Genomic DNA, 26,570 nt, shown 5'->3' with positions numbered 1-26,570 from the left:
TGTCTTGAGGAAATCTTTCTTCATTTCAGAAATGGCTTTGACAACATAAAGCAAACCCAGATGGCTTCTGAAACTGAAGTTTTTGCAAAGAGCACCTGGTCGATCAGTCCCTCAATAGTGGTACCGTTTATTTTAAACAACTCTTCCAGCATTTTCCCAGTCATTTTATAATCGTTGCCATCTCCGTACCTGTTTGGGCTGTTCTGTCATTAGAAAGAAGCAGTGTATTGTGCCTTCAAAACTACAAGGCTTACCGATGCACCGAGAGCCATCTGTTGAGGTTACATATCCACGTGGACAAACGCAAAAATAGCTTCCCACGGTGTTGGAACATTCGCCAGTTTCACATATCCCAGGAATGATGCTGCACTCATCAACGTCTAATCAGGGGAAGAAGGAGAAGATGACTGAGAAAGGCCTTCATTAAATAGCTTTTAAAAGGGATTTTTTAAAAAGAGTATGAGAGCACTCATGGTTGATTAGGTCAGATCATATAACCCTGAAGATACTCTTGTTTCAGGCCCTAAAGAATTTCTCACACATATCTATGGGAACTGAGATGAAAGTAAACTCCCATGGCAGTAAAACAAGGCCAACTAAAGCAAAATTCTATATCCTTTTTTTTCCCCCAAATACAATTTAAATTGGAAATAAGTAAAGATGTAAATGTTTTAGTTTCCATTCTACATCAATTAGGGAATTATCCTACTAGAGACTTTAAAAAAAACACGTGCATGGATGATATTTTAAAATATGAAATAACTACATTTAAAAATGTATAGCTAATTTTCACATTAATTATTTGAACCAATGGAGGGTGGCAAGCACTTTTCTTTTTCTATTTGGCTTCAGGATACGTTTTTGTACTTACATGTGAATATCGGTATATTTGACATTCTGGAAATTAAGTTCAAACCTAAAATAATACAGTAAAATGGCAAAGGGCAAACTTGGGTGGCTTTGGGAAGTGTCCAGTTTTCCTATTGTGCCTCCCTGCACTTATCCATTCAGTTTACTCAATGTTAGGACTAGTCTACTCCCTTTCACATTAATGAAAGGTCTGCTTTCTTTTAAACTGTCCCCAAACCAGAAAACCTGGCCATTTATATAAGCTTTAATGTACTTTTCTTTTAGTTCAATAAGCAGAGAGAGGTGGAAAGTCAACAAAGCTACAATTAGGTACACTGGAAGCTACTTGTTAATACATTTAAAAGGAAATGAGCCATTGTGAGGAGAATCCAGCCACAGATGCCTGGGAGTTAGCTGTCCTTTTTAAGGAACAGAGCTAGCAAAGATCAGTGAATACAGGGAACAATTATAAAAGCCATAAGCATAGATGATTACTGAAAAGTAAACCTGAGCTTTTAGTTTTGTTTTAGATGCATATATATATATACACACACATATATGTTTAAGTGTATCAATAAAAAGCAAAGGAAAAATTATATGCTAATTGTAAATACAAGGAAATAAATTTTAAACCCCACAATTAAAGAATGGTTGACAATGCCTTTCTTAAATTCCTGTATTGCTCTATTCATCCTTTTTTCCCGCCGTTTACTGACAAGTCATTCTTGCCTACAAGCTGTATCATGAAATAACTATATGCCTGTGTCTTCTTGGAAAGTTCTTAATAAAAAAGTTACAAGATTCAGACTTTTCTGAAATAATATCTTCATTAGAGGCTTAACAGTTAGCCACTGAAGGCACAGTGGTACAAATCATAATCTACCAATTCCCCTAGAGAGCTCAGAATTCTAACATGAATTGGTTACATGAGAAGCAAACATATAATGTGGTGAAAGAGTTACCATCAGATTTAATCCAACAAAATGAAACCATATGTGCAAAATTAGGGTCTGCTGCATCCTGTGTTGCTATCTTAGTGCAGGGCATCTTAATAAAACCGAATGTGGATTCAGAAGAGAAAGGAAACTAGAACAGCTATACTCTAATCACCAAATAAACTGATAATCACTTCTAGATAAGGAAGACAAAAAGAAAAAGAGAATAGCACACAGTAAAGCAGCAAGCACTACAAAAGTGAAGGACCAAAACTTTCCTTCTGATCCTCTTATATCCAAAGTTATGACAACAGTCAAGGCACTTATGGAGCCCAGGATTGATCCAAATTCTTAAAAATTAGGAATCTTCATTTAGTCCTTAATTTAAGTATTTACTCTTATTTTCAGCCATTTCCTTTCATAATAAAAAACTTCTTTGTGCTCTACTTCCAAATAGCCTCCTGACAACAAAAAGAGTAGAAACTGAAAGATGTTTGACATTTTTCTTTTTTAAGTGGAGAAAAATAACCCTGGAACATAGAAGAACACATGGAATGATATTAAATTTGTGGGTTTTGTGTTAAATATTTTATTTTACAAAAACTCCATGTTTCACAATTCTCCTTAGAATTAAGTTAGAACCTTGAAAAGTTAGCTTCCAAATAATTATATGTAAAAGGTTCCCAGTAAAGTATTTAAGAATTCTATATGAACAATAGGAATATTTTTCATTTATTTTTGGGCTAGGCTCCCCCTCAAATTTTAATAATTAAAAAATTTGGTGCTTTGTTTTTTTACTGATCAAAAAACCCTGCCTTTCGATGTGCCCAATATTTATTCATCAATTTAAATTTAGCGTTGACATTTATGTTAAGAAGGATACGTGCATTTAGCTCTTCTGTAATAATAGTTTTTCAAGACCATACGTCACAATCAGATTTGGAAGTAGTATCTTCATAAATACAAAACATACATTGCCTATGTAGGTACAAACAAGTAAGCCTAATAGGGACAAGTCTATTCACAGGAAAAGGCAGTCTTAATGGGAATTCATTTCATTCACGTTCTGCATACCTAATATGCTTCTGTCCATCTCCCCTTGAACTTTTTAAAAAACGTTTATTTATTAGTTTGGAGGCTTTGGTCTGTAATAGAAAAACTGATCCAAACTGACATAAACCAGAAATTTAATAGCTTGCATATCTGGCAGTCCAGAAGTGGCAAGGATTTTAGGGTTGTTTTAAGGCAATGTCTCTTGCTCGGCTTCTCTGAGATCTACTCACCTATCTCTCCTCTGTGCTTTGATGTCATCCTTAAGGCTGACTTCCCTGATGGAAGCAAAATGGTTATAGCAGTCCTAGGCTAGATCTTTGACTGGGATATCTAGTGGAAAAGAGAGGGTGTCTCTTCCAGCGGTTCTCTTCTAAGAGGAGGAGAACTTTTTCCCAGGAGCACCCAGCAAATCTTCCCTTTTCTCCTAATATCCTGAACTGAGTCACATGCTAACTCTTTTGAATGATTCCTCTAGCCAGGAAAATGTGCTCATTGACTTAGGCCTGGAGTCCTGAACTAATTACTGCTGCAAGTGGAATACAGTTAGCTTTAGCCTAATAAAAAACAATGAAAACAAAAATAAAAGCCAAAAACAGTATGGGTGAATACAACTGAAAATACAGCATAGTTGAACAATGGAAAGTGTACCAGTACGGTTGGGAAACTGATGAAGATAAGCTTAGCCAGTCAGCCACATGCTGAATCCTGAACCCATATGAGAGCTTTCCCAAGAACTTTGGCTTTTTTTCTGAAATGATTTAAGGTGTCTATGAAGAGGTTTAAATTAAACAAGAACATTTCATAAGCAAATCAATATTTCAGAAAGATAATCCTTGTGTTTAATGTAGATAGACAATAAATAGTCCAGTGATAAATGATGAGAGCCTGAAGTAAGCTTTATGATGAGGGAGAGAACTCATATTCAAGAGATTCTAGAGGGAGAATTCAACAGGACTTTGCCACTAGATAAATATCTCAGACTTCTGGCTTGATTGAGAAGGGAGCTAATGGCAGTGCTATTAACAGGAAATGGGATACAGAGGGAAGAACACATTTTGAGATTTGGTTGAGTTTGGGACATTTTGAACAAGACATTTTGAAGAGAAATAGGCAGAAATTCCAACTCTTCAGCTAAAAATTTGAAACTCAGTAAAAAAAAGTAAGGGGTAAAGATGTATATTTGTGGTTTATCATCGACTCTGCAGATTGCTTTTGAAGTTGTAGCGATAAATGAGATTTCCAAAGAAGACACGTAAATGAAAAGAATTGAATTTAAGGAGGGAACTCTGAGAATCACCACCATCCAAGGGAAAGTCAAAGGAAGAGAAGCCAGTACAGGAGACTGGGAGGAAGAATCAGGGAAGGTAAAAGCAAGAGTATGATGACAGGATAGTAAGGAAGAACTCTGTCAAAAAAGACGGAGCTTTAAGTGTGCCATGGGAGGGTAAAGAAAGAGAAGGACTGGAAAGTGTTTGGTAATTTGAAGAAGTGGAATACAGGTTTTTTTTGGTTTTTTTTTTTTTTAAAGGAAAGTAGATCTAAGCAAAACCATCTGACAGATTTCTGACTGCCAAACCACATAACCTCATATTTGTCAACCAACATTTACAACATTCACTGTAACTCTTACTCTAAGCAGAATATAATGAATAATTTGGTAAGTAGTGCTAAGTGTGATCTCAGATATCACTGAATTCTAAGAACATTGCCCTAGAGATTCTGTCAATTCCAATATTTACATGTCATACATAAAAGCAGTCCATGTAACAATTATGTTACAGAGAACTTAGAACAAATAAAATAAGAAATTTTGTTTAAAAAAAGTGCTCATAGAATATTTTCTTTCCATCCCATGCCAAGGAACCACATGTATTTGGCATATTGCATATAACTTTTCTTTTGGTATAGAAAAAAAGTAAATATTATTTTTCTTCTATGTACACTGAATTTTTATTAATATACTATTTGAAACTAGGAAAACTTACAGCTAAATTTTAAACATAATAAGTTGCTATTTCAAGCTTTTATAGAGACAACAGGCATTTTCAAAATGATAAAATAAGTTGTAATGGAAAAGTAATGTTTGCTTTACCCTTTTCAGATATTGAAAGGATAATGTATATCAATTGCACTCAGAATTTCACTGTATCTTTATAAAGAGCTTTATAAAAATATAATAATTGCATGGTAATACAGCCATCCACCTAAAGTACAAAATTCAACAATTTTTGGTATTTACAGGGTTGTACAACTGTCACTACAATTTAATTTTAGAGCAATTTCATTCCTGCCAAAGTAATTCCACCCCATTAGCAGTCACTCTCCCTACCTCCCTCTAAGCCCTAGGCAATAGCTAATCCATAACTAATAGATTTATGACTTATAACAGCTAACCTGTATCTATATATTTGCCTATTCTGGACATTTCATATAAAGGAACCATAAAATATAAGGTCTTTCATGACTGGCTTCTTTCACTTAGCATGATGTTTTCAAAGTTCAACCATGTTGCTGCAAATGTCAAAACTTCATTCCTTTAATTGCTGAATAATATTCTATTGTATGGATATACCATATTTTAGTTATCCATTCATCAGTTGATAGATATTTGAATTCTTTTCAATTTTTGGCTATTACGAGTAAAGCTGCTATGAACATTTGAGTACTACTTTTCTCTGGACATATGATTTCATCTCACATGGTATGCACACCTAGAAGTAAAATGGCTGAGTCATATGATAACTCTATATTTAACTTATTAAGGAACTGCCAAATTGTTTTCCAAAGCAGCTGTAATATTTAACGTGCTCACTTGCAATGTATGAGGATTCCAATTTCTCCACATCCTGCCAACACTCATTATTACCTTTTCTATTTTAAGGATGTGAAGTGGTATCACATTATACTCTTGGTTTGCATTTCCCTAATGACTAATAACGTTGAGCACACTTTAACGTGCTTATTGATTGCTTTTATATGTCTTCTTTGGAGAAATATCTATTCAATTACTTTGCCAGTTTTTAATTAAGTTATTTGTCTTTTTAAAATTGAGTTGTAAGAGTTCTTTATATATGTCCCATATCTGATACATGATTTGCAGATAAATTTCCATATGAACCTTAGGATCAGATTGTCAATTTCTGCAAAAAAGCCAGTTGGGATTTTGACGGGGACTGTGTTGCATCTATAGGTCAATTTGAGGAATACTGTCATCTTAATATTTAGTCTTCCAATCTGCAAACATGGGATATCTTTCATTTAGATCTTCTTTAACTCCTTTCAACAAGGTTTTATAGTTTTAAGTGTACAAGTCTTTCACTTCCTTTGTTAAATTTGTTCATAAGCATTTATTCTTTTGGTCCTATTGGATGTGGAATACTTTTCTTAGTTTCATTTTCAGAATGTTCACTGCTAATGTATGGAAATACAATTCATTTTTATATGTTGATATTCTATAGCAGCAACCTTGCTGAACTGTTTACTGGGTCTAAATATAGCTTTTTTTTTTTTTTTTTTTTGCAGTACGTGGGCCTCTCACTGCTGCGGCCCCTCCCGTTGTGGAGCACAGGCTCCGGACGCGCAGGCCCAGCGGCCATGGCCCACGGGCCCAGCCACTCCGCGGCATGTGGGATCTTCCCGGACCGGGGCACGAACCCGTGTCCCCTGCATTGGCAGGCAGACTCGCAACCACTGCGCCACCAGGGAAGCCCTAAATATAGCTTTTTAGAGGATATCTTCTCCACTTTAGTGGATACCTTACTCATTTTAGTTGATCCCTTATCCACTGAATGTGTGTCATCTGCAAATAGTTTTTCTTCCTTTCCAACCTGGATACTTTTTATTTCCTTTTCTTTCCTAACTGCCCTGGCTAGAACCTCCACCACAATGTTGAATAGAAGTTGTGAGAGTGAACATCTATTTTATTCCTGATCTTCAGGGAAGCATTGATTCTTTTGCCAGTTAGTATGATGTTAGCTATAGTTTTTTATATATGTCCTTTATCAGGTTGAGAATGTACCCTTCTGTTCCTAATTTATTGATCATTTTTATCATGAAAGGGTGTCAGATTTTTTTCAAATACTTTTCCTGCATATATTGAGATGATCATATGGCTTTTGTCCTTTATTCTACTTATATGATATATTACAGTACTTGATTTTCACATGCTGAACCAACTTGCGTTCCTGGGATAAATCCTAATTGATAATGATGTATAATCATTTTTATATGTGGCTGGATTTAGTGTGCTCATGTTTTCTTGAAGATATTTGCATCTACGTTCATAAGAAATGTTAATGAAAATGCTATTAATTCTTCATAAAACTCTCAATTTTCTCTCTTTAAATCAAATAAATAGATTTAAATTCAGCATCTACCATTCATTCATGAACTCATTAAGTAATTGCTGATTAAAGTCCTTTGTCATATAACATGTATCAGCCATACATAATCTCTAACCATCATGAATTTATAATTTATTAAGTAGGTAAATTTAAAACAAGGCATGATATGATTGATTCCACCATATAAGATTAACAATATGCTACTTCAATTTAATTATGAGAAACAGGAAAAGTTCTTGGAGGACACAGTAGTTGATAAAAGACCCTAAAGAATGGGGCAGAATTTAAACAGGCAGAGAAGATGGGAAAAACTATAAGCCAAAAACTATGGATGAGGAATGAAGACCTTCCCATGAGCTGCGGGTATTTATAAGGAGTAGAAGATACAACTAGAAGGTTAGAATGACATTCTCAAGAATCTTTTCTTGCTCTGTAGCAACGAGGAGCAACTGAATCACTAAGCAGGAGAAAGGGAATAAGAATATTACTTTTGGGGGACTTCCTTGGTGGTCCAGTGGTTAAGAATCTGCCTTCCAATGCAGGAGATGCGGGTTCGATTCCTGATTGGGGAACTAAGATCCTACATGCTGTGGGGCAACTAAGCCTGCATACTGCAGCTACTGAGCCTGTGCACCACAACTAGACAGCCCGTATGCCGCAACTAGAGAAGGCTGTGTGCCACAATGAAGAGCCCACATGCCACAACAAAGACCCAGCACAACCAAAAAGAAAAAAAAAAAAACGGATTATTACTTTTGGCAATGCTTTGTGCCAGTGTTGATAAAGAAGAACAGTGCTAGGGTAAAAATGGGGTCAGAGGCAGATATGGTCTAAGCTCCAGTTAATGAGGGTGGGACTAGGAGAAGAAAGAATAAATGAAAGGGAGACCTTCAAGATGGCAGAGAAGTAAGACATGGAGATCACCTTCTTCCCCACAAATATATCAGAAATACATATACATGTGGAACAACTTCTACAGAACACCTATTGAATGCTGGCAGAAGACCTCAGACTTCCCAAAAGCCATGTGAATGACAAGGTCTTGGTGCCCTGGCCGGGTGTCAGGCCTGTGCCTCTGAGGTTAGAGCCGAGTTCAGGACTTTGGTCCAGCAGAGACCTCCCGGCTCCACATAATAGCAAACGGCGAAAGCTCTCCCAGAGATCTCCATCTCAACAAAAAAGACCCAGCTCCACTCAACGACCAGCAAGCTTCAGTACTGGACACCCTATGCCAAACAACTAGTAAGACAGGAACACAACCCCACCCATTAGCAGAGAGGCTGCCTAAAATCATAATAAAGTCACAGACACCCCAAAACACACCACCGTACACGGCCCTACCCACCTGAAAGACAAGATCCAGCCTCATCCACCAGAACACAGGCACTAGTCCCCTCCACCAGGAATCCTACACAACCCACTGAACCAACCATAGCCACCAAGGGCAGACAGCAAAAACAACGGGAACTCCAAACCTGCAGCCTGCAAAAAGGAGACCCCAAACAAGACAGAGAAACACACAGCAGATGAAGGAGCAAGGTAAAAAGCCACCAGACCAACAAATGAAGAGGAAATAGGCAGTCTACCTGAAAAAGAATTCAGAATAATGATAGTAAAGGTGATCCAAAATCTTGGAAATAGAATGGAGAAAATACAAGAAACATTTAACAAGGACCTAGAAGAACTAAAGATGAAACAAGCAACGATGAACAACACAATAAATGAAATTAAAAATACTCTAGATGGGATCAATAGCAGAATAACTGAGGCAGAAGAACGGATAAGTGACCTGGAAGATAAAAGAGTGGAAATAACTACTGGAGAGCAGAATAAAGAAAAAAGAATGAAAAGAACTGAGGACAGTCTCACAGACCTCTGGGACAACATTAAACGAACCAACATTCAAATTATAGGGGTTCCAGAAGAAGAAGAGAAAAAGAAAGGGACTGAGAAAATATTTGAAGAGATTATAGTTGAAAACTTCCCTAATATGGGAAAGGAAATAGTCAATCAAGTCCAGGGCTTCCTGGAGTCCTGAGAGTCCCATACAGGATAAAACCAAGGAGAAACATGCCAAGACACATATTAATCAAGCTATCAAAAATTAAATACAAAGAAAAAAATATTAAAAGCAGCAAGGGAAAAACAACAAATAACATACAAGGGAATACCCATAAGGTTAACAGCTGATGTTCAGCAGAAACTCTGCAAGCCAGAAGGGAGTGACAGGACATACTTAAAGTGATGAAAGGGAAAAACCTATAAACAAGATTACTCTACCCTGCAAGGATCTCATTCAGATTCAGTGGAGAAATTAAAACCTTTACAGACAAGAAAAAGCTAACAGAATTCAGCACCACCAAACCAGCTTTACAACAAATGCTAAAGGAATTTTTCTAGGCAGGAAACACAAGAGAAGGAAAAGACCTACAAAAACAAACCCAAAACAATTAAGAAAATGGTAATAGGAACATACATATCGATAATTACCTTAAATGTAAATGGATTAAATGCTCCAACCAAAAGACACAGGCTGGCTGAATGGATACAAAAACAAGACCCATATATATGCTGTCTACAAGAGACCCACTTCAGACCTAGGGACACATACAGACTGAAAGTGAGGGGATGGAAAAAGGTATTCCATGCAAATGAAAACAAAAAAACCTGGAGTAGCAATTCTCATATCAGACAAAATAGACTTTAAAATAGAGACTATTACAAGAGACAAAGGAGGACACTACATAATGATCAAGGGATACATACATAATGCACTACATAATAATCAAGGGATCAAGAAGAATATATAATAATTGTAAATATATATGCACCCAACATAGGAGCACCTGAGTACATAAGGCAAATGCCAATACCCATAAAAGGGGAAATTAACAGAAACACAATCCTAGTAGGGGACTTTAACACCCCACTTTCACCAGCGGACTGATCATCCAAAATGAAAATAAATAAGCCAACACAAGTTTTAAACAACACATTAAACAAAATGGACTTAATTGATATTTATAGGACATTCCATCCCAAAACAACAGAATACACTTTCTTCTCATGTTCTCATGAAACATTCTGCAGGATAGACCATATCTTGGGTCACAAATCAAGCCTTGGTAAATTTAAGAAAACTGAAATCATATCAAGTATCTTTTCTGACCACAACGCTATAAGACTAGATATCAATTACAGGAAAAAAAACTGTTAAAAATACAAACACATGGAGGCTAAACAATACACGACCAAGAGACCACTGTAGAAATCAAAGAGGAAATCAAAAAACTACCTAGAAACAAATGACAATGAAAACACGACGATGCAAAACCTATGGGATGCTGCAAAAGCAGTTCTAAGAGGGAATTTTAGCAATACAATCCTACCTCAAGAAACAAGAAAATTCTCAAATAAACAACCTAACCTTAAACCTAAAGCAATTGGAGAAAGAAGAACAAAAAAACCCCAAAGTTAGCAGAAGGAAAGAAATCATAATGATCAGATCAGAAATCAATGAAAAAGAAATGAAGGAAATAATAGCAATGATCAACAAACTAAGAGCTGGGTCTTTGAGAGGATAATCAAACTTGATAAACCATTAGCCAGACTCATCAAGAAAAACAGGGAGAAGACTCAAATCAATAGAATTAGAAATGAAAAAGGAGAAGTAACAACTGACACTGCAGAAATACAAAGGATCATGAGAGATTACTACAAGCAACTCTATGCCAATAAAATGGACAACCTGGAAGAAATGGACAAATTCTTAGAAAAGCACAACCTTCTGAGACTGAAACAGGAAGAAATAGAAAATATAAACAGACCAATCACAAGCACTGAAATTGAGACTGCTATTAAAAATCTTCCAAAAGCCCTGGACGAGATGGCTCACAGGCGAATTCTATCAAACGTTTAGAGAAGAGCTAACATCTATCCTTCTCAAACTCTTCAAAAACTTAGGGGAGGGAGGAACACTCCCAAACTCATTCTACAAAGCCACCATCACCCTGATACCAAAACCAGACAAAGATGTCACAAAGAAAGAAAAGTACAGGCCAATATCATTGATGAACACAGATGCAAAAATCCTCAACAAAATACTAGCAAACAGAATCCAACAGCACATTAAAATGATCATACACCATGATCAAGGGGGTTAATCCCAGGAATGCAAGGATTCTTCAATATATGCAAAACAATCAATGTGATACACCATGTTAACAAATTGAAGGAGAAAAACCATATGATATCCCCAATAGATGGAGAAAAAGCTTTCAACAAAATTCAACACTCATTTATGATAAAAAAAACCTCTAGAAAGTAGGCATAGAGGGAACTTACCTCAACATAATAAAGACCATATATGACAAACCCACAGCCAACATTGTTCTCAAAGGTGAAAAACTGAAACCATTTCCATTAAGATCAGGACCAAGATAAGGCTGTCCACTCTCACCACTATTATTCAACAGAGTTTTGGAAGTTTTAGCCAGAGCAATCAGAGAAGAAAAAGGTATCCAAATCGGAAAAGAAGAGTTAAAGCCGTCTGTTTGCAGATGCCATGATACTATACATAGACAATCCTAAAGATGCTACCAGAAAACTACTAGAGCTAATCAACGAATTTGGTAAAGTAGCAAGATACAAAATTAATGAACAGAAATCTCTTGAATTCCTATACACTAATGATGAAAAATTCGAAAGAGATATTAAAGAAACACTCCCATTTACCACTGCAACAAAAAGAATAAAATACCTAGGAATCAACCTAAGGAGACAAAAGACCTGTATGCACAAAACTATAAGACACTGATGAAAGAAATTAAAGATGATACAGATGGAGAGATATACCATGTTCTTGGATTGGAAGAATCAAGATTTTGAAAATGACTATACTACCCAAAGCAATCTACAGATTCAGTGCAATCTCTATCAAACTACCAATGATATTTTTCACAGAACTAGAACAAAAAATTTCACAATTTGTATGGAAACACAAAAGACCCCAAAGAGACAAAGCAATCTTGAGAAAGAAAAATGAGCTGGAGGAATCAGGCTCTCTGACTTTAGACTATACTACAAAGGTACAGTAATCAAAACAGTATGGTACTGTCACAAAAACAGAAATATAGATCAATGGAACAGGATAGAAACCCCAGAGATAAACCCATGCACATATGGTCACTTTATTTTTGATAAAGAAGGCAAGAATATACAATGGAGGAAAGACAGCCTCTTCAGTAAGTGGTGCTTGGAAAACTGGATGGCTACATGTGAAAGAATGAAATTAGAACACTCCCTAACGCCATACACAAAAATAAACTCAAAATGAATTAAAGACCTAAATGTAAGACCAGACACAATAAAACTCTTAGAGGAAAACATAGGCAGACATAAATCACAGTAAGATCATTTTTGAGCCACGTCCTATAGAAATGGAAATAAAAACAAAAATAAACAAATGGGGCCTAATGAAACTTAAAAGCTTTTGCACAGCAAAGGAAACCATAAACAAGACCAAAAGACAATCCTCAGACTGGAAGAAAATATCTGCAAACAAAGCAACTGACAAAGGATTAACCTCCAAAATATACAAGCAGCTCATGCAGCTCAATATCAAAAAAACAAACAACCCAATCCAAAAATGGGCAGAAGACCTAAATAAAGAAGAAGAAAGAAAATATACAGATTTCTCCAAAGAAGATATACAGATTGCCAACAAACACATGAAAGGATGCTCAACATCATTAATCATTAGAGAAATGCAAATCAAAACTACAATGAGGTATCACCTCACACCAGTCAGAATGGCCATCATCAAAAAATCTAGAAACAATAAATGCTGGAAAGGGTGTGGAGAAAAGGGAACCCTCTTGCACTGTTGGTGGGAATGTAAATTGATACAGCCGCTATGGAGAACAGTACGGAGCTTCCGTAAAAAACTAAAAATGGAACTGCCATACGACCCCGCAATTCCACTACTGGGCATATACCCTAAGAAAACCATAATTCAAAAAGAGTCATGTACCACAATGTTCATTGCAGCTCTATTTACAATAGCCAGGACATGGAAGCAACCTATGTGTCCATGGACAGATGAATGGATAAAGAAGATGTGGTACATATATACAATGGAATATTACTCAGCCAAAAAAAGAAACGAAATTGAGTTATTTGTAGTGAGGTGGATGGACCTAGAGTCTGTCATACGGAATGAAGTAAGTCAGAAAGAGAAAAACAAATACCATATGCTAACACATATATATGGAATCTAAAAAAGAAAAAAAATGGTTTTGAAGAACCTAGGGGCAGGACAGGAATAAAGACACAAACGTACAGACGGACTTGAGGACACAGGAGGGGGAAGTGTAAGCTGGTACGAAGTGAGAGAGTGGCATGTACTTATATATACTACCATATGTAAAATAGATAGCTAGTGGGAAGCAGCCGCATAGCACAGAGAGATCAGCTCCGTGCTTTGTGACCACCTATGTGGGTGGGATAGGGAAGGTGGGAGGGAGACGTAAGAGGCAGGAGATATGGGTATGTATGTATATGTATAGCTGGTTCACTTTGTTATAAAGCAGAAACTAACATACCATTGTAAAGCAATTATACTCCAATAAAAATGTTTTAAAAAAAAGAAAGAATAAATGAAATGAATATAGACCCTGAAATCAAAGCGAGAGTATGGGAAAGGAACAATAAGGCTTCATTACTGAGCTAATATTAATAAAGTTAGTGAAGTAAAGAAACTATATTTTTGGCAAAGTTGATGGTTTCAGCATTAACATTTCAAGCTAATAATATGTAGAAAGCAGCTGAAAATTCAGGCTAAATCTTTAGAAAGTTATTGGCATCTATCTATGGATAAAGACAGTTGAAACCATCAATGTGAATATAATCAGTGAGATGAGAATATAAAGGAAAGAGAAGAGAACATAAGAGAGGGTGTTAAAGATAGTTACAAAGGAGGTATATTCACTTGAAGGAAGAAAATCAAGCGAGAATAAAGAAAAAGTAAAAAGGTCACCAGAATTATTGAAAGCCTATTTAAATTTTAATCAAGTCAAGTGTGGTAGGTAGAATAATAGCCCACCAATGACATCAGAGCCCCAATCCTGGAGACCTGTGAATATGTTAGTTTACATGACAAAGGGGAATTAAGATTATTAATTGATTGGTCCTGCAATGGGGAGAGGACTGTGGATTATCTCGTCCTGGCTGCAACATAATCAAAGGTCCATTTGAATGGAAGAGGGTGGCAGAAATGTCAGATTCAGTGAGAGGTTTGAAGATGTCACACTGCTAGATTTGAAGAGAATGGAGGCCACTAGCCAAGGTATGAGGTCAGCTTCCAGAGGCTGGAAAAGTCAAGACAATGGATTCCCCTCTAGGTACGCCAGAAGAAATGCAGTCCTGTCACCACCTTGATTTCAGCCCAGTGAGATCCATTTTAAACTTCTGATCTCCAGAATGTAAGATAATAAATCCATGTTGTTTTAAGCCACTAAGTTTATAGCAATATGTTACAGCAGCGATAGGAAACTAATACACCAAGGAATTATATTTAAGAAGAAACAGGGTAATCAAGAATAGCGAATGCTATGAGGGATTCAAGAGAATAAAGGTAATTTTACGAAAGGATAAGAAACAGGTGCTAAGGAACTTAAGATTGCTGGTACAAACTAAGCTTTTAGGCGACTGTAGTGAAGAAAGTCAGAAAAAAATGGTATAGTGAGATGTGACCAAAGAGATGGAGGAGAGAGCTTTTGTGTTAATGTGGTTTAGGATGGCCTTGATTGTAGGTAAAGAGTAAGAGTCAGGGGTTTCCCTGATGGCGCGGTGGTTGAGAGTCCGCCTGCCAATTCAGGGGACACGGGTTTGTGCCCCGGTCCTGGAGGATCCCACATGCCGCGGAGTGGCTGGGCCCGTGAGCCATGGCCGCTGAGCCTGCGCGTCCAGAGCCTGTGCTCCGCAGCGGGAGAGGCCACAACGGTGAGAGGCCCGCATACCGCAAAAAAAAAAAAAAAAAAAAAAAGGGTAAGAGTCAGGAAAGAGAAGAGATGCAAGCTAGAAAATGAATTTATTAATAGCAAGAGTTAAAAGGAGTCTAGAAAGGTGATGGAATTAAGCATGGAGCTAGAACATTCTACTCTGGAAAGATGGGAAGACACTTCATCAAAGGCAGAGAAAATGGAAAATGAGGATGTAGTAATAAAGGGAATCTGAGGTTGAATAAGTTCATGTCAAATAGCTTCAGTCTATAGAATAAAATAGAGCACAGATGTTACAAAACTTTAATGTGCATAAGAATCACCTGGACAGCTTATTAATCATGCAGACTTTAACTTCTAGTCAGGATTTGTCGGTACTCCACTTCTGCTCCAAACACGGAACAATGACAAATAATATACAAAAAAGACAAAACAAAAAGAGCCAGCTGGTTTCAAAATACAAGATGAAAATTTCCTTGGACCAGAAATAGAATTGCTAAGCTGTAACTACAGCTGAAACCAGGGGTTTGCTGGACTCCTTCCCCAGAAGCTGGCTGTGATGGGCAGGAGATCAGAATTATCCCTGATGACAATACGGTGTGATAAATACTAAAGCAGGAGTAGTGCAGGGTGACAAGGGAATGCAGAGGCAAAACAGGTCAGGAGAGACTTACACAGGAAAGTGACAGTTAAACTGAAACATAACAGGCAAATAGATCTAAAACAGGCTACAAAAATGAAACAGAGTATTGTTATCCAAGCAGAGAGAAGAGGGCACAAAGACAAGGCAACAAAGTGCACGACTTGAAGAACAAGTAAAAGTTAATGTGTCTGAATCACAGACTGCATAGAAAGAAACAAGCCTAGAGATGTAAGCAGAGGATGACATGCAGAAACTCTGTCTCGAGAACAGGAGACTAAGGAGGGATATGACCAAATCTGTGTTCTAGAAAAACCATCGTGGCTGCAATGTGGAAAAAAGATTGAGAAGAACAAGTAGGAGATAGGGAGACCTCAAAGAAAGCTGTCTCAGTAATCCAGAAAAGAGACCATGGTGATAAAGGCAGAGTGAAGCGGATGGATTCAAAATATATTTAAGATGTGGAATCCATCTAAATTCTTGGTGAGAAAATGGTTGTATCAGGAAAGAGAGGTATTAAGAGTGCTATCCAGATTTATGCCTTGGGCTAGAAAGTGGGTAGTTGGGCCAATCACTGAGACAAGGGACTTGAGAAATGCTGGTAAAGGTACACACAGAGAGTTTGAGATAACTGGGGGGCATCCAAAGCATACATGTCTGGTACGCAGCTGCATACAAAGGTGGGAAGCTCGGGAGAGATCTAGGTTCTGTTTCTGGGAGCCAACTGCGTATAGATGTTGTTGTTGGTTTTTTTTTTTGGCGGGGGCGGCGGGCAGGAATGTCAGGTAACATAAGAAATGGAGAAAGTCCACCTAGTGAGCTGGCTGAAATTAGTTTCATTTGACTGGTAGGGATATTCTCTAGGTTACAATGGGTTCTAGAGTAAGTCAGAAGAAACAAAGAATGACTGTAGATAATCCCTAAGTGTGATGTGAAAGGAAGAAAAAGAAAGGGCAGTGGCTCAAGGGAAAGACAGAAAGGAAAGGATATTTTTTTAGGATCATGGAAAACACTACGATCCACTGTACATCCAATGTATGGAGGACTAAAGCTTGTTATCTACTACGTAATATCAATATTTTTGTGTTATTTCAGGGTTTTACTATAGTATGACTATATATACCTTCTTTGTCCCTTTTTCTCTAGTTATAGGGAAGTATATTTAAAATACTCTGTGTGATAACATTAATAGGCGGTAAAGGAACCTTTTAAATTAAAAGGTTTTTTGTCCGCTTAGGCAAAATAATAGCATTTTCTTCTATGACTGTAGCAATGTAATGCATGGTTCCTTTTTGGCCTGAAACCAAGAGTGCATCTTTCTAAATACTAATTTGGAGTAACTCAGGCATGAAGTAATGGCAGCAAGAGGCAATTCTATCAGAGTGTTTTTAAGACTGCAACAACAATTGGAGAGCTATTTGTATTTCAAAATACATGAAAATTTCTGATAACATAGTCAAACAATATGAGTTTAAATTTTTGGTCTGCATCCCCAAATGATATCTCTTGGGAAGTGTAGCTATTTACCAGCTGTGGTTTTTCCTTTTCTTCCTATTTTTTCTTTTTTTTTTTTTTTATTTACTCAGGGTGGCAATATTTTGTTACCTTTTGTTAGTCCAAGACAAATAAGACCAAATTATTTACAGGCTGCAAAATACTAAAGGCTTAAAAGGATGACATTGAGCTTCTGTAAAAGAATATTTCTAACAATTGAGTGATGAACTGTTTAAACCATGTCTTCTAAAATCTTTCTTTCTTCCAATTTTCTCTGCCCTCCATAATTATCTTAAAAATTTTAATATAGAAAAATTAAATTGAAAGGCTCTTTTAATGTTGAGTAAAACCTACAATTTTAACAACATAAAAGTCAGGAAATTCCAAAGTTAAATTCACTATAACCATTTGGACTTGGCAAAGATGCAAGCATTTAATATTTTCTGTTCCCATTTTTTCTTTTAAACATCAGTACATTAAGACATAATCATAAAACCCTTGGGATTTTTAAATGTATTTTGGCATAATGTAGTAGGAATCTTAATTTAAGAAATCTTGATCTTTCATCAATAATTTGATGATGCATCAAGGCATTTATTTTGTATTTTCTAAATAAATGGCATTAAGTGAAAATGTGTCCTACCTTCCATTATAGAATTATTATATAAATATTCATTAGCCTCTGTGCTTTTCATACTTATCGCCATAAAAGGAAATAAATTCAACAAAAATGGTATGCCCAGTTACTAAGACACATACTATATGCAATTCTTATTAAAAAAAGTTAATCTTTGAATTGTTACAGTTGTATTTTCCTGGGTTTGGCTGATTTCCTTATTCCCCTGATAGATTTCATTCATATATATCCAGTTTAAATTCAATATGTAACTGTACATACACTGAACTGCACAGACATATCTGTGTTTGTGCACAGATTGGATTGTGTAGGTGTAAGTATGCAGGGGTCACTCCTAAGGCTCACTCAGCCTGTAAAGCACACAATTTGATTTGCTCAAGGAGGTGATGGAGTTGCATAAATCCAACAACTCATCCACTAGCATTCTGTGTGCAAAGTGGCAAATTCAAAATGGCTGACTGGGAAAACTCACCAAGACTGATTGGACCTCACTGGGGTCACACTCTGGGCTGACAGAGCACAGACACATTTGCACAACATATTGAATGACTGCTTTACAGTACAAGACAGAATTGTTGCTTATCCACAGGAAGTAATCTGGACAATTCTCAAGGACACTGAAGCACCTCAGGGGTCTTCACTGAGATTCTGAAAGACCTTCATGTTTGAAATTCACTTTTCTTTAAATTACTCACAGGATCTGTCTGATGATTTATGCAAAAGTTAAATGTTTGCCTGCAGACTTACAACTGTAAGTCATGAAGTTGAAATGTTTTCAAATAAACTGAGAAAATATGTGGTAATGAGTATTTGAAACCATAAGGGTGCAAGCAGAAAGTAACTTTTTATTTCTCCCACTGCCATTTTGCACATTTTCTTTTGACCAGTTCTTTCTTGACCCTAGGAAATTTCAGGCAGCTCCCTTAGGTTTTCCTACCCTTTTTAGATGAACAAAATGTCTGCTCAAATGCAACAAACCACATAGTTCTAATTTCTCATCCAGTTAAAGCTTTTCCTCCTTCCCAGTTTGAGCCTGCAGAAGCTTAGAAGCCTTCAGCAGTGGAGATGTGGTTGTCTTTTTTCCTTCTATTTTCCTATTCCTCCCTCCCAAGACAGCAGCTATTAAGAGTTCTTTCAATGCTGTAGTGGGGAGGAGAGAGGACAGGTACTGGTAACAAAGATTTTACTTGGTTGGTGGAGATGTTATCTCACAGATTTTTCCTTCTCAGTCTCCTTTGCTGGTTCTTTCTCATCTCCTGGACCTCTAAGTGTTGAAATGTTCTAGGGCTCAGCCCTTGGATTCTTCTCTATCAAAATGCTCCCTTTATGATCTATCTATTCTCGTGGCTTTAAACATCAGCTACAAGCTGAAGACTCCCAAATTTATATTGTGAGCCTCGACCTTGCTCTGGACCTTAACCCATATATGCAACTACAAATGGCTACCTGAATGTCTAATAGGTGTCTCAAATTAACCATCTAAAGCTGAGGTCATGGTATCTACCCCCCCACCCAACTATGTACCCCCCACAGATGTTCTCCATCTCAGTTAATGGGAACTGTGTGACCTCCCTTCGGAAAACCTTGGAACTACTCAATTCTTTTGTTTCCCCAGCTCACAAGTGACCCTCAACAAATTCTGTTGGTTCAACCTTCAAAATACATGAAATTCAACCATTTCTTATCACGTTTACCAATAAACTCCTGGTCTAAGCTATCATCAAAACTCACACTACTGCAATAGCTTTTTAATTGCTCTCCCTGCATCCACATGTTCCCTTATCATCTTTTTAACCACCCAGCAGCCAGAGCAAATCTTTTTAAATGGAGGTCAGAATATTTCACTCCTCTGCTCAGAACTCTCCATTGACTCTCATTTTGAGAACTCAAATTAAAGTCCAAAGTACTTACCTGGGCCTGCAAAGCCCCACAAAATCTGGCACCAGACTGCATCTCTAAACCTGTCACTTCCTAGTCACGGTCCTCCTTACCCCTGTGCTCCAGTCACACTGGCCTCTTTAACATTCTCTCCATCCCTCAGGCATGCCCCTGCTTCAGAGCCACTGCACTTGCTGGTCCCTGTCAGGCATCCACCTCCCCTCACAGCCATGGTTTTCCCCTCACCTCCTTCACACCCTCATTCTCACCCAGCTTTGATTTTCTGATGGCTTTTTCACATCTGACAGACATGGTGTAGATTTTTACTTGTTTACTGTTTGTCCCTTGTTTTTACAATGTAACCTGCATGAGAGAAAGGATTTTTATCCGCTTGTTCACTACTCTTTCCCCAGGGTCTAGTAGTGTGCTAGGAACTCAATAAATATTTTTCTGAATGAATGATTCTGGCATCAGTGCCCTCTGGGCATGGTGGCTACAAAGCCTAATACTTTTACTGATATTTTGGGAAACCTCAATGCTGAGGTCTCTCACTTCTCACCGCTGAGCCCAGGGATACCTCCTCTATCTGACCACTTGTAAGTCTCTCAACAGCCCCAGTTTTCTGACAGTTTATCCCCAGGCTAGGATCACCCACCCTACAGGAATCCATGTGGCAAGAGCTCTTTTCAAGAACACCCAACCCATCTCCTTTCTGTGGGGTCCTCTCTTGGGAGGTGGGAAACTCATGTATCTTTTGCCTTTCAAACTCTGGAAATGCAGAGCAGAGAGTCTTCAGATCTGGGTTGGGCTCCACTTCTTTTGTTCCCCCTCCTACACTCTAGTTCATGGGCAACACTTTCCAAAAAAGATCCTCACTACCCTTCAACTTCTTTAAGGATTCTCTCTTTTTACACAGCCCAGAGGTGAGGGATGAACCAATGAAGGCAGAACAATCTTCCCCTTTCTTTTCTCCCTCATCTCACTCCATTGTTCACAAGTTATGCAAATGATAAAGACAGTAGTTACATATAATATAACAATATTCCTAAAAGAAAAACACAATCAAATTTTAATTAAGTGTTTAAAGAGGAGCATGTCCTAGAATATATTTTACCATGAGATCCACATACTTTCTTGATTCTAGATAGAAATATTAATACTCGATTAACTAGTCACTACAAATAGAGTGTCCACACTAGTACACAGGATTTATATAAAATGCAAGATCACACTTTTTGGAAAAAGAAACATCAACATGAACAATCTTCTATCTTGAAGCTATAGGGAATATTTTTAATGTAAAATCAAGTTTCAAACAAATGTCAGAATGCTATACTTCCTGTTTTTGTTAGTTAACTATAAAAAATATTTTTTTATCATATGGTAAATTAAGGGAAAAATATTCCATGTGGTAGGAAAAGTTATGATAATCTAATTGGTGATTAGCTGTATTCTATGAGTTTGTTATGAAGAATTAATTTTCTAAGCCAACAACTAAACATTCACAATATGGATTTACTAAAGTATTAGATGAGAAATTTTTAGCAAACTTCAAATGTTTTCTATTACAAAATATCTTCAATGGCTTCCAATCTGTTGTGCTTAGAACCCAGCAAAACAAGAAAGGAACCTTTGATAGTTTTTCCCAACATTACTGAAAGCATTTTTTTATATGCCTTCATGTTAAAACAGAACCTATTTATGTATAAGCATATAGCAGTAGTTTTAGAAAAAGTTTGCTCATATTTTTGTTTGAAAATTTTTATTTTAAAAATAAAATACTGGGAAGGCGGAAGATGGCGGAAGAGTAAGACGCGGAGATCATCTTCCTCCCCACAGATACACCAGAAATACATCTACACGTGGAACAACTCCTACAGAACACCTACTGAAGGCTGGCAGAAGACCTCAGACCTCCCAAAAGGCAAGAAACTCCCCACGTACCTGGGTAGGGCAAAAGAAAAAACAGAGACAAAAGAATAGGGACGGCACCTGCACCAGTGGGAGGGAGCTGTGAAGGAGGAAAAGTTTCCACACTCTAGGAAGCCCCTTCGCGGGCGGAGACTGTGGGAGGCGGAGGGGGGAGCTTCGAAGCTGCGGAGGAGTGCACAGCAACGGGTGCGGAGGGCAAAGCGGGGAGATTCCCGCACAGAGGATCGGTGCCGACCGGCACTCACCAGCCCGAGAGGCTTGTCTGCTCACCCGCCGGGGCGGGCGGGGCTGCGAGCTGAGGCCGGAGCGCAGGGAGAGGACTGGGGTTGGCGGCTTGAACAAAGCCTGAAGGGGTTAGTGCACCACAGCTAGCCGGGAGGGAGTCCGGGGAAAAGCCTGCACCTGCAGAAGAGGCAGGAGACTTTTCCTTCCCTCTTTGTTTCCTGGGGCGTGAGGAGAGGGGTTTAAGAACGCTGCTTAAAGGAACTCCAGAGACGGGCGCGAGCCGCGGCTAAAAGCGCGAACCCCAGAGACGGGCGCGAGCCGCGGCTGAAAGCGCGGACCCCAGAGACGGGCGCGAGCCGCGGCTGAAAGCGCGGAATCCAGAGACGGGCGCGAGCCGCGGCTGAAAGCGCGGAATCCAGAGACGGGCGCGAGCCGCGGCTAAAAGCGCGGACCCCAGAAGCGGGCGGCAGACGTTAAGGCTGCTGCTGCCGCCACCGAGGGGCCTGTGTGCGAGCACAGGTCACTCTCCACACCCCTCTTCCGCGGAGCCTGTGCAGCCCGCCACTGCCGGGTTCCCGGGATCCAGGGACAACTTCCCCGGGAGAGCGCACAGCGCGCCTCAGGCTGGTGCAAAGTCACGCCGGCCTTTGCCACCGCAGGCCCGCCCCGCACTCTGTGCCCCTCCGTCCCCGCCGGCCTGAGTGCGCCAGAGCCCCCAGTCAGCGGCTTTTTTAACCCCATCCTGTCTGAGCAAAAAACAGACGCCCTCCAGCGATCTACACGCAGTGGCAGGGCCAAATCCAAAGCTTAGCCCTGGGAGCTGTGAGAACAAAGAAGAGAAAGGGAAATCTCTCCCAGCAGCCTCAGAAGCAGCGGATTAAAGCTCCACAATCAACTTGATGTACCCTGCATCTGTGGAATACCTGAATAGACAACCAATCATCCCAAATTAAGGAAGTGGACTTTAGGAGCAAGATCTATGATTTTTTCCCCTTTCCTCTTTTTGTGAATGTGTATGTGTATGCTTCTCTGTGAGATCTTGTCTGTATAGTCTTTTGCTTCCACCATTTGTCCTAGGGTTCTATCCGTCCATGTTTTTTTTTTTTAATTTTTTTTCTTAATAATTAATTTTAATAAACTTATTATACTTTACTTTCTTTCTTTCTTTCCGTCCTTCCTTCCCTCCTTTAGACAACGAATCATCCCAAATTGAGGAGGTGGTCTCTGACAGCAAGATTTAGGATTTTTCCCCATTGACCTCTTTTAGTGAGAGTGTATGTGTATGCTTCTGTGTAAGATTTTGTCTGTATAGCTTTGCTTCCAACATTTGTCCTAAGGTTCTTTCCGTCCCCTTTTTTTTTTTTTCTAAATAAGAAGTTTTTAATTCAATAACTTTATTATACTTTATTTTATTTTTACTGTATCTTCTTTCTTTCTGTCTTTTTTCCTTCTTTCCCTCCTTCCTTCCTTCCTCCCTCCCTCCCTCCTTTCTTTCCTTCTTGCCTTCTTTCCTTCTTTGCTTCTTTCTTTCTTTCTTCCTTCCTTCCTACCCTCCTTTCCTTCTTTCTTTCCTCATACTTCTACTAATTCCCTCTACTTTTTCTCCCTTTTATCCTGAGCCTGTGATGAAAAGCTTTTGGTGCTCCAGCCAGGAAGCAGGGCTCTGCCTCTGAGGTAGGACAGCCAACTTCAGGACACTGATCAACAAGAGACCTCCCAGCTCCACATAATATCAAACGGCGAAAATCTCCCAGAGACCTCCATCTTAACACCAGCACCCAGCTTCACTCAACGACCAGCAAGCCACAGTGCTGGAAAACCTATGCCAAACAACTAGCAAAACAGGAACACAACCCCACCCATTAGCAGAGAGGCTGCCTAAAATCATAATAAGGCCACAGACACCCCCAAACACACCACCAGACGTGAACCTGCCCACTAGAGAGACAAGATCCAGCCTCATCCACCACAACACAGGCACTAGCCCCCTCCACCAGGAAGCCTACACAACCCACTGAACCAACCTTAGCCACTGGAGACAGACATCAAAAACAGGAGGAACTACAAACCTGCAGCCTGCAAAAAGGAGACCCCAAACACAGTAAGATAAGCAAAATGAGAAGACAGAAAAACACACAGCAGATAAAGGAGCAAGATAAAAATGCACCAGACCTAACAAATGAAGAGGAAATAGGCAGTCTACCTGGAAGAGAATTCAGAATAATGATAGTAAGGTTGATCCGAAATCTTGGAGATAGAATGGACAATAGATTGGACAAAATGCAAGAATCAGTTAACAAGGACCTAGAAGAACTAAAGATGAAACAAGCAACGATGAACAACACAATAAATGAAATTAAAAGTACTCTAGATGGGATCAATAGCAGAATAACTGAGGCAGAAGAACGGATAAGTGACCTGGAAGATAAAAGAGTGGAAATAACTACTGCAGAGCAGAATAAAGAAAAAAGAATGAAAAGAACTGAGGACAGTCTCAGAGACCTCTGGGACAACATTAAATGCACCAACATTCGAATTATAGGGGTTCCAGAAGAAGAAGAGAAAAAGAAAGGGACTGAGAAAATATTTGAAGAGATTATAGTTGAAAACTTCCCTAATATGGGAAAGGAAATAGTTAATCAAGTCCAGGAAGCACAGAGAGTCCCATACAAGATAAATACAAGGAGAAATATGCCAAGACACATATTAATCAAACTGTCAAAAATTAAATACAAAGAAAGCATATTAAAAGCAGCAAGGGAAAAACAACAAATAACACATAAGGGAATCCCCATAAGGTTAACAGCTGATCTCTCAGCAGAAACCCTACAAGCCAGAAGGGAGTGGCAGGACATACTGAAAGTGATGAAGGAAAAAAACATGCAGCCAAGACTACTCTAACCAGCAAGGATCTCATTCAGATTTGATGGAGAAATTAAAACCTTTACAGACAAGCAAAAGCTGAGAGAGTTCAGCACCACCAAACCAGCTTTACAACAAATGCTAAAGGATCTTCTCTAGGCAAGAAACACAAGAGAAGGAAAAGACCTATAATAACGAACCCAAAACAATTAAGAAAATGGGAATAGGAACATACATATCGATAATTACCTTAAATGTAAATGGACTAAATGCTCCCACCAAAAGACACAGATTAGCTGAATGGATACAAAAACAAGACCCTTATATATGCTGTCTACAAGAGACCCACTTCAGACCTAGAGACACATACAGACTGAAAGTAAGGGGATGGAAAAACATATTCCATGCAAATGGAAGCCAAAAGAAAGCTGGAGTAGCAATTCTCATATCAGACAAAATAGACTTTAAAATAAGGACTATTAAAAGAGACAAAGAAGGACACTACATAATGATCAAGGGATCGATCCAAGAAGAACATATAACAATTGTAAATATTTATGCACCCAACATAGGAGCACCTCAATACATAAGGCAAATACTAACAGCCATAAAAGGGGAAATCGACAGTAACACATTCATAGTAGGGGACTTAAACACCCCACTTTCACCCATGGACAGATCATCCAAAATGAAAATAAGTAAGGAAACACAAGCTTTAAATGATACATTAAACAAGATGGACTTAATTGATATTTATAGGACACTCCATCCAAAAACAACAGAATACACATTTTTCTCAAGTGCTCATGGAACATTCTCCAGGATAGATCATATCTTAGGTCACAAATCAAGCCTTGGTAAATTTAAGAAAATTGAAATTGTATCAAGTATCTTTTCTGACCACAACGCCATGAGACTAGATATCAATTACAGGAAAAGATCTGTAAAAAATACAAACACATGGAGGCTAAACAATACACTACTTAATAACGAAGTGATCACTGAAGAAATCAAAGAGGAAATGAAAAAATACCTAGAACAAATGACAACGGAGACACGACGACCCAAAACCTATGGGATGCAGCAAAAGCAGTTCTAAGGGGGAAGTTTATAGCAATACAAGCCCACCTTAAGAAGCAGGAAACATCTCGAATAAACAACCTAACCTTGCACCTAAAGCAATTAGAGAAAGAAGAACAAAAAACCCCCAAAGTTAGCAGAAGGAAAGAAATCATAAAAATCAGATCAGAAATAAATGAAAAAGAAATGAAGGAAACAATAGCAAAGATCAATAAAACTAAAAGCTGGTTCTTTAAGAAGATAAACAAAATGGATAAACCTTTAGCCAGACTCATCAAGAAAAAAAGGGAGAAGACTCAAATCAATAGAATTAGAAATGAAAAAGAAGAAGTAACAACTGACACTGCAGAAATACAAAAGATCATGAGAGATTACTACAAGCAACTCTATGCCAATAAAATGGACAATCTGGAAGAAATGGACAAATTCTTAGAAATGCACAACCTGCCAAGACTGAATCAGGAAGAAATAGAAAATATGAACAGACCAATCACAAGCACTGAAAAAGAGACTGCTATTAAAAATCTTCCAACAAACAAAAGCCCAGGACCAGATGGCTTCACAGGCGAATTCTATCAAACATTTAGAGAAGAGCTAACACCTATCCTTCTCAAACTCTTCCAAAATATAGCAGAGGGAGGA

At 38.3% G+C, this 26,570-nt stretch overlaps 1 protein-coding gene across 1 annotated transcript in view; it reads right to left on the bottom strand.

The window, feature by feature from the left end:
- FBN2 (fibrillin 2) overlaps nt 1-26,570 on the bottom strand; it is a 240,178-nt gene that overhangs the window by 119,734 nt on the left and 93,874 nt on the right. The window contains exon 8 of the mRNA XM_027098697.1: nt 255-380. Within this exon, the coding sequence (XP_026954498.1) occupies nt 255-380 (126 nt within the window). The remainder of the gene's footprint in view (nt 1-254; nt 381-26,570) is intronic.

This window comes from Aethalodelphis obliquidens, unplaced genomic scaffold, assembly GCF_003676395.1.
Source record: "Aethalodelphis obliquidens isolate GAN/ISIS:26980383/991018 unplaced genomic scaffold, ASM367639v1 scaffold4, whole genome shotgun sequence".
Taxonomy (NCBI): Eukaryota; Metazoa; Chordata; class Mammalia; order Artiodactyla; family Delphinidae; genus Aethalodelphis; species Aethalodelphis obliquidens.
The sequence above is the reverse complement of the archived record's forward strand: the minus strand, read 5'-3'. Positions and strand labels throughout refer to the sequence as shown.